A 17,669-nucleotide genomic window follows, 5' to 3' on the forward strand; every position below is an offset into this window, starting at 1 on the left:
CCAGAAACAAGTAATTGTTAATAGGACACAAAATCAGGTGGGAAGGGATGAAGGAGAGGGAAGACTGGTAGGGACTGTGATGACACAATGAACTGAGGCAGCCATGCTGGCTAGATGGTTCAAGGGGTTCTGATCTGCCAATAACTACTCTTATCTCCAGAATCATAAAACTATAAAGGGCCTGACTCATTAGGGGGCCCTTTTACTAATCTGCAGTAAAAAGGGCCCTGCGCTAGTGATGGCGGCCACGTTTGCTGAGCGCCAGGCCCCTTTTACTGCAGAAGGTAAAACCTCCCATCTCTGCCATCCTGTGTCAGTGTGTCTTCTCCTCTCTGGCCTCCAAAGGGAGCCCGGCTCCAGGGTCTGTCTCTTTCCTGCTCCTGTGTGCTGGGACTGTGTTATCACGTTAACGCAATCACCTGGGTCCCGACTGGAGCAGGAGAGAGACAGACCCTGGTGCCAGGCTCCCCTTGGAGTCCAGGCCCAGGGAATTTTGCCCCCTCCCCCTCCACCTGCTCTGTGGCCCTGCTGCTATTTAGTGCCAATTGGCATCAGGTAACACCAATTATAGTCAGTAATTGTTTACTAATACCAATTAGCAGCTAATTATGCAATTAAGTTGCTTGCATAAATGAACTTGCATGTAGAAAATTGTACTTTAAGCATAAAATTGTGCATGCATGTTTAGAGAATAGGGGGACTGTGTCTTATATAAGCATAGCATGCACTGCGTAAGAATTTACACATGCTGTTGACAGAAGAAGCAGGAGACAAACCTCTACAAAATCACACAAGCAAGCCAACAGCAGAGAGTTCACCAAAATGACTTCATTGGAAAAGGACCCAACTTGGCCATGTTTCAGCTGTGCTTTCCTCAGGGGTCATACCACAACTCCTTATACCTGACTGTAGCAGTGCAGTTCACATATAAGTGGTGGAGGCACATGCCATGGAGCGGGTCCATGGGTGTAGTTTGACAATTTCATTGGGGGGGGGGCAAATGGTGGGGCGTGTCTCTCTCCCTCCGCCACTCCCCCCCCTCTGTCGCCCCTTCCCGTAGTCTTCCAGTGGCGCCCGGTATCACCCTCCCCCGTCTTCCAATCTCCAAGCCACCGGCAGCCTCAGCGAAAGAAGCACGGTCGCTGCTTTAGACCTGCCCCAGAGGTCCTTCTCTCTCCTACAGCTTCCCGCCTGCACTGGAACAGGAAGTTGAAGGAGTAAGAAAGGCTTCCGGGGGCAGGTCTAAAGCAGCGTGCTTGCTGCTTTCTTGCAGAGGCTGCCGGCGGCTCAGGGATTGGAGGATGGGGTGGCAGCTTGTTTGGGGGGGGGACACTGTCCCCCTTCACCTCCCCAAACTACGCCCATGAGCGGGTCCAGAGCGGGTCCAGCAGCTCCAAGGCATGTTCCTCCATCTCTTACATGTGAAGTGCCACTGCTACAGTCAGGTATAAGGAGTTGTTTCATTGAACATCTTTTGATTATGATTCAAGACTTTGGTGACCCCTGAGGAAGGCAAAGCTGAATCATGGCCAGGTTGGGTCTTTTTCCAATAAAATTGTTTTTGGTGAACTCTCGTCTGCACTTCTTTCCCTGTATCACCTCTACTGTTGGTTTGCATGAGCTATTGACAACCATGAAAACCTTTGCTAAATTTCAGAGGGTTTTAATATTGTTCCAATTTGAAAATGACACGAAACTCCGTAAGATATGTTGTTGACATTTCCTATGTCATTTCAAACAATTGCACGTCCCCATTGACTCTCTGACATCACCATAGGGCATTTGCCTGAGCCGCTTTGCAATGTATGGATGAAATCATAGTTGCAACCGTTCCAGAAAGTCAGTTACTCGTGCATGGAAGGTGAAACCTAATGTATTTTAAGAAATAAGCCAGCAAAGTTCTTAACCCTTGTGTGCCTTTCTTTTAGCTCTGTCAGCACCATTCGGAACCAGCGCTACCACATCCATGCCAACCTTTCCTTTGCTATCCTGGTTGCACAGATTCTGCTCCTCATCAGCTTTCATTTTCAATCCGGGACGGTAAGTGAGCCATATGTACAAGCCAGAACCTGCAGCAATCAACTATGGGTTCTCCACCAAGTTCTAGGCATGTGTGCAAGGAGGAGGTGGGGGGAAGGGAGATGGGGGCATAAGAGAGAACGGGCTTCATTAGAGTTTCATTGATGAGGGTTTTTGTGTCATGGCATTTTTCTGTTTCATTTGAGGGCACACTATTTCACCATAGTGGTCAGTAAAACCAAATTAAATCAGCCCTGGACCTGTTCTCACTCTCAGCTATGTAGATCTCTCCCAGGCACCCCCTCTCCACTCTGTTTGCTATTGTCCTTGTTCTAAAGGGGTCGGGAGTCATACCCAGTTTTTCCTACCCCTATGGCGCTATCTTATAAAATGATGTCTGATGATTCAAGGCCAGTACCATTTTGAAATAGGCACCAATGGAGAAGGAACATCTGGGGATTTACTTCTGTTCCCTTTGGGACCACAGGTAACAGCAGGTAAGCTCAGAGGAGTCTGGGGAGATCCGGGGGTGAAGGTGAGCAAGCAAAAAGGGACTTTTTGTTAAAAAAATGAAGTGAAAAAGGATTCCAAAAAAAGAAAAATGAATGACGCTTCACCGATCTTTCATTTCATTTCAAAATGGAATGAAACTGGATATGTCACTTTTTTGCACAGTGAAGGCAGATCCATACTGAGTGCCACAAAGCGAGTGAAATAAACCAAGCCCAGTGTAAAAGCCACACGATTTAATTACGTATTAGAGGCTCCAGAAAATGGTAATTGAGTGGTCTGGTGTCCCAGCAGACGCAAAGCATTGTTTTCCATACCTGAAAACGGACTTTCTGTGTCTGAATCAGATTATTAAACAGATCTTTGCTTGTCCGCTTCCACTGAGCATCAGTATTATTTATTTATCCTTTTATATTTATCATACCCAAACCATGTTCCAAGCAACGTACAATAGAGAGAACTAACATTTTAAATACAGCACATCAGCTGATCCCCTAGCAGAAGTACCATGAGATTGCCACTAGGAGGCTGAGGCTGCCATTTTGATTCAGGGTGTTTACCCCCGCCCCCCCCCCCCCCCCCCCCCCATCTCTCATACACGCTACTCACCAGAGAGATACCCAGGGAGGGTGATTTTGAAAAGGGATCAGGGTTAGGGGATTCATGGGGAAAAGGGGTGGTTTTTGTTTTTAGCAAGCACCTTTAAGTTGTTCACTGGGAACATATGGCTGTGAGTTAGCAGACTGATAATCTCAGGGAGGAAAGAGAACGGTGCTTCTTGAGATGTTGTTATTATTTCATGAATAACTCTGCCTGCGAGGTTTAATGCCAGCTGTGTTATTCATTTTCTGTAGCAGAGAGCTGATTTGCATGCTTTGCAGCTCATTATTATTTAACTTGTGATCAAATAATCCTGCATTAAATTGTACTATTGCCAAATAATACATGCTATTGCTTTTAAGTAGTTTAGTAAATAGATCCTGTGCTGAAAAAAGTGGATTGCTGGGAATCTTAGTCAGTCAGTTACCGCCCATAGATTTTCACAGATGTCATCGTCTTAATAATCACAATGATGAAAACTGCTATATGCAAATTCCTTCTTCTGACTGGGTTGAAGAACTGTATTTGCATTCTGGTCAGACTGAATGCATCACAACTCTTTCGCTCTAAGCCTATGAAATTAGAGAATCACAAAACAATTTAATCACATGTCAGCTGACACTTCAAAGAATAGGGATCGCAGGAATCCTGCAAAACCCCTACGAGTCTCATGGGGATGGAAGAAGTGGCTGCGGGATTCCAATGGGAATGTAGTTAAAATCTCTGGCAAATGCCAGAATGAGGCAATTGAAGTGGGAAAGGGAAATGGGACTTGATATACCGCCTTTCTGAGGTTTTTGCAACTACATTCAAAGCGGTTTACATATATTCAGGTACTTATTTTTGTACCAGGGACAATGGAGGGTTAGGTGACTTGCCCAGAGTCACAAGGAGCTGCAGTGGGAATCAAACTCAGCTCCCCAGGATCAAAGTCCACTGCACTAACCAGTAGGCTACTCCTCCACTCCAAATGCCAAAATGAGGCTCGGTATGCCCAAAGAGGCAGCTGGAACACCAGACTGAGGCCTGGAACACTCATTGGTTGAATAGTGAATACCATCCAAAAGCCTGCAGGAGGCTGTTGGGGTCGGGAGGAAACAGAGGGCTTCTGAGTAAGTAATAGCATTGACTCCTGTGGGTATGGGTGGGGATGGAGGAGATTAATTGTGGGGATGGGTGGGGGATGAAATGGATCTTAGTGGGTATGGATAGGTCTGGATTAAATTCCAGTGAGGATGGGAGGGGTTGGGTGCAATTTTTGTCCCTGTGCAACTCTGTACAAAAAAGCTGAGTGCTCAAATTTAGGTGCTTTGTGAAAAATAAAGGCAAAGGTAGTTCCCTGTAGGCAAGTACCAAGTTGTGAATGATTTATGGGGGCTGCTGCTTGTGTGATGGTTTCTTGGCAGACTGTTTGCCATTGTCGTTCCCAGTCATTCCCTACTGAGTGCTCAAATTTAGGTGCCTAAATTTAAGTGCCTCAAATAAATAGGCACTTAAATTTAGGTGCTCAGAGGGGTAAACTTTCAGGGGCCCTTTTTCAAAGCTGCGCTGAAATATGGCTTCCGGTAGTGTAGACAGGTGTTTTGGGCGCGTGCAGAATCATTTTTCAGCGCACCTGTAAAAAATGCCTTTTTTTTATTTTTGTCGAAAATGGACGTGCGGCAAAATGAAAATTGCCACGCATCCATTTTGGGCCTGAGACCTTACCACCAGCCACTGACCTAGCGGTAAAGTCTCGCGCGGTAACCGGGTGATAATGACCTACGTGCGTCAAATGCCACTTGGCGTGCGTCCAATACGCGCATCTGAAAATAAAAATTATTTTTTGGATGTGCATATCGGCTGCGCGCCAAAAATGAAATTACCACAAGAGCGACACAGAAGCCGGGCGGTAACTCCATTTTGGTGTGCATTGGGCGCTCGTAGACACTTACGTGGCTTAGTAAAATGGCCCCTCATTTAGGCAAATATAGGCGCTTAAATCTTTAAGGTAACTTCTTTGAGTATAGGCCCAGTGTTTATTGAAAAACTTTTTGTCTGGCTTTCTAATGTAACATAATATGGCCTATTGCAAAAGCACGTCGGGATCAGATAATGAAATGTACTGAGCCCTCCGACCTTGGAGTGCCCTCTCGAGTAATAAACTCATGGCATTTCCCCCAGTGCATCATTATTCCTCCAGTATGGTGTGCTCAGAGGAAAGAATCAAAAGTCAAAAACAGAAAATGAAAAGCCAAAATGAAACACATGACAAAGTATGGCACAAAAGAGCCAAAATCAATGTTTAATATCGTAGCGTATTATTTAGAAACCATTTGTATCCCAGAACGCTCGGCATTTGCAGCCTCAGATCAGCCCACTGATTATCCAATGTCAACAAAGGCCATTTTAAAGAAAGACCTATTTGCAGACACAGCTCAGCCTTGAATTTAACAGATTTAATTATGGCAATTAATATTTATCATTTTGCAAAGATACAGAACACTGAAAGTTCATCTGAGAACCAAAGTAGTGTTTGCAATTGGTTAGTAAACATGAGTGGTAAGGAAAGGAAGGCTAAGTAGGAAACAGATTCCATCAAATTCAGGGTTAGAACTGGGGTGGAAAAACTACGTCCTCGAAGACCACAACCCAACTGAATTTTCAGGATTCCCTCAAAAATGTGCTTGAGATCCTTTGGCATGCACTGCCTTCACTGTGTGCAAATAGATCTCACGCATTTTCATTGTGGGAATTCTGACAAGCCACCTGGAGGACTGAGCATGCCAACCTCAGGAAGGACTGCAGCTCTGGCTATAGAGGAAGAAAGTGCCAGCAGAGTAAATATATGACTACATTAGCTACAATAAGAACAAAAAAAGCACCAAGGGCCTTCAAAGAAAGGGGTTAGAATCTTTAATCATATATGTCGATGAAACAAATCTAGAATGGACCCGACACGGTCTGTGTTTCGGCGCACAGCGCCTGCGTCAGAGGTCACGATGGATAGCAAAGGTACGTGCAGCAATGTTGTGATACTCAGTGCTGTAATAAAGAGCAGTGTAATGCAACGCCGTGTGGTCCCTTTGCACACAGTTAAGCAGAGAGAATCTCTATTGAACAAACACATTCCTTCAATCAGTGTTGGGTCCATTCTAGATTTGTCTCATCGACATATATGATTAAAGATTCTAACCCCTTTCTTTGAAGGCCCTAGGTGCTTTTTTTGTTCTTCTGGTTTTTGCTTGTGCTTCGCTCCTTCTCTCTGTTATACTACATTAGTTACAATGTCAGACGGGATCTCTGTGGTCTTTGGATATTCTTTACACTGGCCTAATAAAAAGTATCATATAATTATATAGTCCTCTTAAAAAAAAAAAAAAATCACGACTCTATTTCAGCTTTTAAACTTTAGCTGCACGCTTCATACTCCTAACCAGCATGGAGAAATGAAAACATGAAAAAAATGGAGGAAAAAGCCTCAAAAGGTCTTAATCTGTCAACCAGCCTTCCATATCAAGGAGCTTACAATATCATCATAGGCAAAAAAAAAAAAAACCTCCATGCGCCATTAATTATTCAATGTTACTCGGTTTTAATTCATATATATCTCTTAATAGCAAAACGTAGCTGTACATATTGCTCGGCATTATCAATGCACCACGGCCGACTATGGCCAGAGTTTTGAACTTTCTTCAGGGTCTGTGGCGGATTGCTTTTACTGTTCTGGCATCCGGTACTTTCAAGTTTCAAGCCTTCTTCACCTGACAAGAATCCAATTGTCTGCAGGACTGATATTATTATTAGAATTCTGTACTATACGTATTGATACATAGACTAGGTCAGTGCTTGTCAACCCTCTGCTGGGGGGGTTCTCAGGATATCCACATTGATTATGCAAGAGATAAATTTGCCTACATTGGAGATCCTTTGTATGCCTATCTGTCTCATGTATATTAATTGTGGTAGTCCCATTCCCAAAGCATCTACAGCACATGATACCAACCAGGGATCTTCAGAGTTATTGGAGCTTAAATTGTGTTAAGCCCATGGATAGAAATGGCCCATGCTTTCACCCAAAGGAAAAGGCTTATTTCAAAGGTAACTGCTGCTTTGTGATAAGCTGTGCTTTTGCTTTATCTTCCTCTTTGAAGAAATTCACCCAGGGAAGTATACAGGTAGAAGGACATAGGGCAATTCACAATTAAGGAGGCAGTATAACCGGAGTGAAGCTGTGGTTCAAGGTTCATTTTATCTGATACTAGTAAAAAAAAGGCCCGTTTCTGACACAAATGAAACGGGCGCTAGCAAGGTTTTCCTCGGAGTGTGTATGTTTGAGAACGTTGGAGGAGTGACGTCAGCAGGTGGTTACAATCCCAGTGACACACATTGGAACTGTTGGAGTAGAACACTGAAGGCGTGATGTCGGCAGGTGGTTATGATCCCAGTGAGACACATTGGAATGTTGGAGGAGCAAATTATTATATTAGATACCTGCTATATAATAAAAGTCAAAGCAGTTTACAATATCATGATAAAAGAATAAGGGAATTGAATGGTGACAAACCTAGCTGGTATGATGTTGTCTTCTTGGCTTCTGACTTTCAGAAGTATCTGTTTTTTATTGTTTTTTTTTAATCTCGCCCATTTCTACCAGTGTAAGACTCAGCATGTCTTGGAAAAGCTTTCCTGTTTCTCAGTGTTTGAACTTTAAGTGACACTGAGCATTAATTTGTGCTGGGATTGCTTCCAAGATAAGCACAAAGTGGCTTTACCAAAGGGGATATTTAATGAGGGAGGGCATTAATAATTAGGTAGTCCATAAAGGTTATTGGTGGTTGAAATTAACCCATTGAGTGCTTGCTATGGTGAAGTATATAATTAAGTATAGAGGGAATGATAGCCCTATGAGGCTATCGCTAGGGGTCGCTGGCATCATCTTGAAACCTGACACCGGCAAGGGCAGGAGCAACTGGGGATCACTCCTTCTTAACTCCTCTGGACACCACGGAACTGTGAAAGTAGGCCGGGGGGAAGGGCAGGCTGCTGGAGGTTGGTGGGTCCTACCAGAAGTTTGAGGTTGGTTGTGTGGGAGGGACTTCTGGTTGGGTGTAGGGCTTAATTTTTTTTTTTTTGGGGGGGGGGGGGGTTGAATGGGGTGGGCATTGAGAGGGCGTCTTGATTTGGAGGGGTGTAATTGGCAGGGTGAGGGTCTTAGGCAGCACAACAGGGCCCCTTTAATAAAATATAGCCCGGGAGTATCTGGCTGGCTTTGCAGCATGATGTTTTTGCTGGGGTTATTTTTCCAACATACTGTAAGCTGCATTATAGAATTTATATAGTAATAAGCTGCTTTACGTACATGTACATGTTTTGCATCTCATTATTATATACTCCACAGTGACTTAAATAATTCTGTGTTAGGGCAAGAAAACCTGCATTAGTACCTTTAAGTCACGTTAAGGGTCAAATAACGCAGATTATTACCGTAACACAGCTTGACAACTCTTCCCTCCCCCACCCCCGGTTGCACTGATTTTCAGCACTCAATTAGTCTAATAAATCTAGGCAAATGAATGGCAGTCCTAGACTTACAAGCACAACCTTTACAGGCTTATTTTCGAAAGAGGGCACCCATCTTTCGACACAAATCGCAAGATGGGCGTCCTTCTCACGGGGTCGCCCAAATCGGCATAATCGAAAACCAATTTTGGGCATCCTCAACTGCTTTCCATCGCGGGGACGACTAAAGTTCACGGGGGCGTGTTGGAAGCATAGTTAAGGCGGGACTGGGGCGTGCTTAACACATGGGCATCCTCGGCCGATAATAGAAAAAAGAAGGGTGTTCGTGATGAACACTTGGGCGATGTTACTTGGTCCTTTTTTTTTACGACCAAGCCACAAAAATGTGCCCTAAATGACCAGATGACCACTGGAGGGAATCGGGGATGACCTCCCCTTACTCTCCCAGTGGTCACTAACCCCCTCCCACCCTAAAAAAAATGTAAAAATATTTTTTCCAGGCTCAAATATCATGCCCAGCTCCATGACAGCAGTTTGCAGGTCCCTGGAGCAGTTTTAGTGGGTACTGCAGTGCACTTCAGGCAGGCGGACCCAGGCCCATCCCCCCTACCTGTTACACTTGTGGAGGAAAGAGCGAGCCCTCCAATACCCACCAGAAACCCACTGTACCCACATCTAGGTGCCCCCCTTCATCCCTAAGGGCTATGGTAGTGGTATACAGTTGTGGGGAGTGGGTTTCGGGGGGGGTTGAGGGGCTCAGCACAAAAGGTAGGGGAGCTATGCACCTGGGAACTTTTTCTGAAGTCCACTGCAGTGCCCCCTAGGGTGCCCGGTTGGTGTCCTAGCATGTGAGGGGGACCAGTGCACTATGAATGCTGACTCCTCCCACGACCAAATGGCTTGGATTTGGTCATTTCTGAGATGGGCGTCCTCGGGTTCCATTATCGCTGAAAACCGGGGATGACCGTCTCTAAGGATGACCATCTCTAAGGTCGACCTAAATGTTGAGATTTGGGCATCCCCGACCGTATTATCGAAACAAAAGATAGACACCCATCGTGTTTCGATAATACGGGTTTCCCCGCCCCTTCACGGGGACGTCCTGTGAGGACGTCCTCAGGAAAACTTGGGCGCCCCGTTCGATTATGCCCCTCTTAAGCTCCTAAATCAAGATTCATTTTCAGCTGAAAACGTAGGGGGTGAATATTCAAAATGAATTAACTGGTTAAGAAAGGTGTTTATCCGGTTAACTCATACTGACCATGCTGAGGGAATATTCAATGACACTTACCCGCATAATGCTGCTGAATAGTCCCGCTAAACCCTATTGTGTGGACTGTCTGGGGCAGAATCAGCACTTAACCGGATAAGTTAACTGGGCAATAACTGTAGGACCAAATAAATAACAGTCTTATCTTTGGTTTAACTTATCAACACAGCCAATTAAGTTCTGGCTGTTCACATATACCCAGATATTTTACACTGGTGTCTGGACATGGCCTGGCATTGAATATCCAAGCTGAGCGGGAGTTCTCCAACTGCATTGCAGCCAGTGTGTGTGTGTGTGGGGTGCTTCTATCTTGTGTTTTCAATTGTTAAGGACAGTCAGGTTCCCTGGAGTCCTGCCGAGCCTGACTGTCCCTCTCTATTGGAATATGTGATAGTGAAACAGCACCCTCTACTGGCAGGACTGTAGGTGGAGGACTCCTGCTCAACAGTGAAGATGACAAATTTATCATGGAAAGTATTTGTTCTTTAAATGATCCTGGTTCTGTTGCATATTATCGACTTTTGGTCTAGACATGTCTCCTGCTCTTTCAGTTATGACTGAGCTTATAAAAGAAAGTTGTACAATGGATTCAGAACTTGTTTTTCATTTTTTTTTCCTTATTGAAGGTGCCCTGTAAAATCCTAGCCATGCTTCTGCACTTTTTTTTCCTGAGCGCCTTTGCCTGGATGCTGGTGGAAGGTCTGCACTTGTACAGCATGGTGATCAAGGTGTTTGGGTCTGAAGAGAGCAAGCTCGTGTACTACTATGGAATCGGATGGGGTAGGTCTTTATATCCCTTTACTCTTCAGTAGGCTCTAGGCAAACAATATAAATGTATTTTATAGAGTTCCTACAAAGGAATCCTGGCAGAGGAGGAAGCTGCAGGTTAGAAGCTCTGTTCATGGACTCCTCTTACTGTTTGGAAAACATCACACTGGGGACTGGGAGAACAGACAGCCTGTCCCATTCTTCTTCCTGGCAGGCAGCTGACGTACCAGGGAGCCATTGAATTAGAACATCTGAGAGGGCCCCTCTTAAGCATTTGAGGGTCGATATTCAAAGCATTTAACCAGCCAGAAATGGCTACTGGCCAGTTAAATCAGCTGTTGTGAGTTTATCTGCTAATTTTCAATGGCACTTTCTTCTTCATTGCAATTTGCTAATCCGCTGCAAACTGACAGGCAGAAACTGCATGGTTTACAGACTAATTCATAGGGGAAAAAAAAGGAACTATAAAAATTTAAATAGGAAAAAAAATGCATCCATACTTCACGAGAATCCTTCCAGCTACGAGAATGGTATGGGATTTGCGTTACAAGACGTATGAGGAGAGACTTGCTGACCTGAACATGTATACCACTACTACTACTACTACTTAACATTTCTAGAGCGCTACTAGGGTTACGCAGCGCTGTACAATTTAACAAAGAGAGACAGTCCCTGCTCAAAGAGCTTACAATCTAATAGACAAGTGAACGGTCGGTCCGATAGGGGCAGTCAAATTGGGGCAGTTTGGATTCACTGAACGGTAAGGGTTAGGTGCCGAACGCAGCATTGAAGAGGTGGGCTTTAAGCAAAGACTTGAAGACGGGCAGGGAGGGGGCTTGGCGTAAGGGTTCAGGAAGGTTGTTCCAAGCATAGGGTGAGGCGAGGTATACCCTGAAGGAAAGGAGAAACAGGGGTGATATGATACAGACGTTCAAATATTTGAAAGGTATTAATCCGCAAACGAACCTTTTCCGGAGATGGGAAGGATGTAGAACTAGAGGACATGAAATGAGGTTGAAGGGGGGCAGACTCAAGAAAAATGTCAGGAAGTACTTTTTTCACAGAAAGAGTGATGGATACTTGGAATGCCCTCCCGCAGGAGGTGGTGGAGATGAAAATGGTAGCAGAATTCAAAAATGCGTGGGATAAACATAAAGGAATCCTGTTCAGAAGGAATGGATCCTCAGAAGCTTAGCGGACATTGGGTGGCAGAGCCGGTGGTGGGAGGCGGGGCTAGTGGTTGGGAGGCGGGGCTAGTGCTGGACAGACTTCTACGGTCTGTGCCCTGAAAATGGCAGATACACAAAAAGTAGCACATATGAGTTTATCTTGTTGGGCAGACTGGATGGACCATGCAGGTCTTTTTCTGCCGTCATCTACTATGTTATTCATGTTACTATGTTCACAAGAGGGGACTGAAGGAAGACAGCGGGAGAGGGATAAAAAGAAGGGTAAGAGAAGGGTCAAGCAGAGAGGAGGGCAAGGAAAGATAGGTGAGGAAAGCATCTTACACTTAGGTCCCTGTTTACTAAGCCACGCTAGAGGCGCGTTAGCATTCTTAGCGCATGCAAAGCATTAATGCATGCTTACTGTGTAGATGCCCATAATATTCCTATGGGCGTCTACACAGTTAGCACATGTTCATTTTAGCATGCGCTAAAAAAGCTAGGGCACCTTAGTAATTAGGGCCCTTAACCGCAGGATAACCACAATGAATATGCATGAACTTGATTTGCAGACACTGTTTCCATTATATGCAAATCTCTTTCATGCATGTTCATTGTGGATATCCTGAAGACCTGACTGGCAAGGGGTACTCCAGGTCCGGACTTGGGGGGCCTGGCTCTGGGGTCTCTCTCTCAACAGGACCTGGGTGATCGCGTCTCGACAGGAGCAGGAGATAGAAAACTCTGGCACCGTGCCCCTCTTGGAGACTGGGAAGGAGCAGACACAGCAGGACTTCGGGCCAGGGCCTCCCAGGCCCCGCCAGCAGAAGAGGACTTCCTCCAGCACTACTGTTCACTCTGCCGCATGGCCTGCCAAACGACTGCTTTTTCCCTTAGGCCGCGCATTCTCGTTTTTGAAATTGAGCATGCGCGGCATGAGAGAAAAAGCAGCCACGGGGCAGGCCATGCGATAGAGTGAAAAGCAGCGCTGGAGGAAGACCTCTTCTGCTGGCAGAGCCTTGGGATCCTCACCAGCCAAGGTATTTGCAGTTGCAGCGCGGGGCGGCGGCAGTGGTGGCAATCCTGGGAAGGGGGCAGCGATCCTGGGGGGGGGGAGCCGCAGCGGTGACGCTCCTAGGGAGGGGGGCACTCAGTCTCTCGGTGGCCCTGCCTGGAGGCACCCCAGCCAGTCAGGTTTTCAGGATATCCACAATGAATATTCATGAGAGAGATTTGCATGCACTACCTCCAATGTATGCAAATTTCTCTCATGAATATTCATTGTGGGCATCCTGAAAATCTGAGTGGCTGGGGTGCCTCCGGGACCAGGTTTGGGAATCATTGACCTATGCCTTATTTCTGCCCTGCATTTTAGTCATGTCCTTTGCAAGGCCCACCCTTCACTCAACTCTCTTTCTCTTCCTCCTTCCAGAAAAGAAAAAAAAAAACCCAGATTACAACATTACTCAAATTCTGATCTTCATTGCGATTTTCTGGAATATACTATCTGAAAACATGAGTAACTATATTCTGTGCATCAAATTGTCAATATTAGTCATAGATTTTTGACTATGAGAGATGAAATTTCAAGGATAAGCCTAGTTCTGGATTATTCAGGTAGAATTTTTTTAGGTAGTGGAGGAGTAGCCTACTGGGTAGTGCAGCGGTCTTTGATGCTGGAGAACTGCGTTCAATTCCCACCACAGCTTCTTGTGACTCTGGGCAAAATAAGTACCTGTGTATAATATGTAAACTGCATTGATTGTAACAGCATATCAATTATCAAGTCCTATCCCCTTTCCCTTACTGTCAAGATGACCCAGTGCTGGTTTTCACAAATGCAGTCCCCCCTCCCCCCCCCCCCCCCCCCCCTTTGCCAACCCTATGTTGCATTGTGGGAATCTTCATTTTGGTTTTTAATAGGTTCAGTTGTGGAATGGAGTGGAATGGTATATGACAGCCTTGGCAACTCAGGATTCCATGGGAAGGTGAAATTTGGGTTTAGCACTTTATGGAATGCAAAATGCTGGATCTTAGGCAGTGAATGACTTAGTGGGAATTAAAAAAAATGATTATCTCACAAATACAGGATTCCTATTTATGCTATCCAAGATATTATAGAAACAGAGAAAAATGAAGGCAGATAAAGACCATATGGCCTAACCATTCCATCTACTCCCTATCACTCCCTTAGAGAAGGAGGGGGGTTGGAGTGGGGAGGGAGGAAGAGAGGCTTTACATACTCCATATGAAAAGCAGTTTTATCAAGTATGTGCTCACAGTTGTGCTCTGATTACACATGTATTACATTAGAATAGTGTATATCCACACATGTAAATGCTAAAATCCAGTTCTTGAGGTCCACAATCCAGCCTGATCTTCAGGATTTCCATATGCATTACATGTAAATAGATCTCACACGTATTCATTGTGAAAATCCTGAAAACCAGGCTGGGTTGTGGACCTTGAGAACTGGATTTGGGGATCCCTACCTAATCAGTAAATAGGTACATATCTTACATACCACATACTTGACAGGTAGGTATACACATGGGCAGAGTCAGGGCAGAACACGAGTGAGACTCAGACTTATGTATGTAACTTTTAGAATATTATAAATTATTTGCATAGCTCTAGAACTTAAGCACTCACACTTATACAAGATTTTATTGCACATATATTAAAGAAAGTAGGCACCTATATTCCTTTATAGACTAGGCTTCTACCATGTGCCCTCTGGTGCCCTGTTACAGAACTGCCCCCATAATAGGCAGCAAAAGCAGTTTTTGGTGACTGACACATGGTGGAGCAGTCTCAACCCTGGAAATCAAGGGGCCCTTTTACTAAGATGCACAGAAAAATGGCCTCTGCTGGTATAGGCATGTGCTTTGGACGCACGCAGCGAGCCTGGAAAAAAGGCCTTTTTTGTGCGACCGAAAATGGACATGTGGCAAAATTAAAACCAGCGCACGTCCATTTTTGGCCTGAGACCTTACCGCCACCCATTGAGTTAGTGGTAAGGTCTCACTCACTAACCGGGCGGTAATTGTAAGTGCGTAAACTGCTGATTACCGCCGGGTAAACGCCACACTTTCTACTGCATGTTTTGGACGCGCATCAAAAATGGAATTACCGCATGTGGTGGCTGAACAGTAGTTCCAATTTGACGCACATTGGATGCGCATAGGCGCCTTAGTAAAAAGGCTCCCAAGAGTCTGCTGTCATATTTGCCAGTCAGCCTTGCTGTGTCCCCTTTCTAGATCTACCTTCTAAAAAGGACATGATGAGCTACAGATCCATGCAACCCCTCAGGCAGTGAAATTCAGATGTCTCATCAGACTGGTGGTGAAAAGAGCACCTTTTTATTAAACAAACATTTGAGCAAAAGGAAAGATATCAAGGAATGGAAAGCCAGATTGTAGGCAATTCTAAAAATATTAGAATTTCTTTAGGGTGGATTTATTTAGAAGACACATGGAGCCCAATTACAAACATTTTACAGACCTTCTGTGATAATAATTGGAATGCTTAATACCTGTGATGTGCAGCAAGCTGTGTCGCTAATGCTTCTTTATTTAGGTTTTGTTAGGGTGATCAATTCTGTTTTTCTTTTTTAATTCATCCAAGTCTTAACTGCTTCTGTCTATACTGAAGGGTTGATGCGGTGGGTTTCCCAACCTGGTTCAAGAGGTACAGCTAACTAGTCTAGTTTTCTAGGCAGACATCATAAATATACATGAAATAGATTTACATAGACTGGGTCTTCAGTGCATGCAAATTTCTCTCATGCATATTCACTGCAGATATTCCTGAAAACCCAGGTGTGCTTCTAGGACAGGATTGGGAACAGTTGCTTCACGGAAAGAGATATCAAAAGCAACTGGTAATCATTCATGCATCTTTCCTTAGTGAAAGTGAAAGGAATGATAGGGTCCTTCAGAGAACACGCTCTTATCATAGGGGAAGAATAGCGCCTTAACTCTACACCAGCTCAGAGCTAGTGCTAGGGTTAAGGCTCCATCTGTTCCTGCTCCCACCCCCATCCAAAGTCAGGCAGCCCAGGCCCTCCACTACTGAGGCCCTGGTGGCCTAGTGCCCTCCTAAGCTCCCCCATAGAGCAACACTGGACCTCCAGCCCCCCAACCCCCCCATCACAAGGGCACATGGGGGCTGGAGATCTACCAACCCCCCTCCCAAATCCCTGGTGGACCAGTGGGCTGCAAACACAACCTCCCCCAATCCTGGTGGTCTAGCAGCCCTCCCATATGGAGATAATTAGCTGATTGGCACTTAATTGGAGATAAGGACCAATAATGAGGACCACTCACAGAGCCGGTTCCTATGGTTGGAAGAAGAAGTAGCACTCCCTTCTCTTTTTTTTTTTTTTTGTTACATTTGTACCCCGCGCTTTCCCACTCATGGCAGGCTCAATGCAGTGGGCAATGGAGGGTTAAGTGACTTGCCCAGAGTCACAAGGAGCTGCCTGTGCCGGGAATTGAACTCAGTTCCTCAGTTCCCCAGGACCAAAGTCCACCACCCTAACCACTAGGCCACTCCTCCACTCCTCCAGCACCGCCTCCAAAATGGCAGCCCCCTGTCCTGCACAGTGCATCCTGGGATGCACTGGGTGGGGCTTCCGTACCATATAAGCTTTTCAGGAGAAGCTGTTTTAAGCCCAGTAGGTGGGATTGTTTATACTGCATCAATGGGTTTTAGTCAATTGATAATTTTGTGGTAAATAAATTGAACTCTTCCAGAAAGTCTTTTGGCGATTTACTTCTTTTGTTTTTTTACTCCATTAAAAAGTTCTAATGCATGTTTAAAAAAAATAATTAGTAATGTGAATGTGTGAAACAAACTGAAGAAAAAAAAATGTCCAATTAGGAAAAAAAATCCAAGGGCTCCTTTTGCAAAGCTGCACTAGCAATTCCGGCACAGCAAGAGAAACTAAGCCTATTCAATTCCTACGGGATTTGTTGCATTTGCTACGCCGGAATCGTTACTGCGGCTTTGTAAAAGGAGCCCAAAATGAACCAAAACTAAACTGAACATTTGTTCCCTGTCCACATCCCTACAGTGCATATTTTTAGCCAGACAGAGGAAGGCAATGTACAACCAAGCCATTTTATCCAGGCAAAACTGTACTCATAATTATTTACACTCTGCTTCCAAGCATCACTCAACATTGTTCTGGGATATTTCAGCACAAGAGAGGGCATGAACAGCTAGCCTTATGTACAATTGCTGCTATTCCATTTTGTCAGTTTTTTAATGTACTTCTTTTCCCCTGAAATAGGTATCACGCTTCTTGGAACTCAGCTATACGGCACAAATACCTATTACCTCAAGCCTTTCACTTCTTTCTTTCTATATAACATTTTCATATATCACATTCCAGGCTCAAGAGTCACGTAAAGCAGTTTATAAAATAACTTACTGTCACTCAGTATTCATAAAGTTGTATGAATTTCCCCTTCCTCCCACTTCCACTGAGTCTGTGGCACAGCTACTACAGAACCAATAGGGGTCGCCCATATGCTGCCTGGTTTTTGCAATTTCACAAAAAATGCTAGGGTGCTTCAGTTTCCAGTGGGGTGCAAGGACTGTATCATTAATGCAGCTTGAAAGAAAAAAGGCCTTCATTGGCAGATGACAGCTGTTTGGTCTCAGATTCATCTTTCATCAAGCTTCTATTAATTCACTTTCGGTTCTAGACTGATTGGAGTGCATCCTTCATTCATGGAGATTTGTGTGAATTTCTCTTCAGGAGCCAGCTCACCACAAATACACGACTCTCGTTATCCCAATGAAAGAGAGGATAATACGCTTCTGAG

At 44.9% G+C, this 17,669-nt stretch overlaps 1 protein-coding gene across 3 annotated transcripts in view; it reads left to right on the forward strand.

Moving 5' to 3' along the window:
- ADGRD1 (adhesion G protein-coupled receptor D1) overlaps positions 1 to 17,669 on the forward strand; it is a 428,743-nt gene that overhangs the window by 293,101 nt on the left and 117,973 nt on the right. For all 3 annotated transcript variants that reach the window (XM_030219508.1, XM_030219506.1, XM_030219507.1), the window contains 2 exons: positions 1,929 to 2,040; positions 10,528 to 10,681. In XM_030219508.1, coding sequence (XP_030075368.1) covers positions 1,929 to 2,040; positions 10,528 to 10,681 — 266 coding nt within the window. The remainder of the gene's footprint in view (positions 1 to 1,928; positions 2,041 to 10,527; positions 10,682 to 17,669) is intronic.

The sequence above is a fragment of the Microcaecilia unicolor genome, chromosome 11, assembly GCF_901765095.1.
Source record: "Microcaecilia unicolor chromosome 11, aMicUni1.1, whole genome shotgun sequence".
NCBI lineage: Eukaryota > Metazoa > Chordata > Amphibia > Gymnophiona > Siphonopidae > Microcaecilia > Microcaecilia unicolor.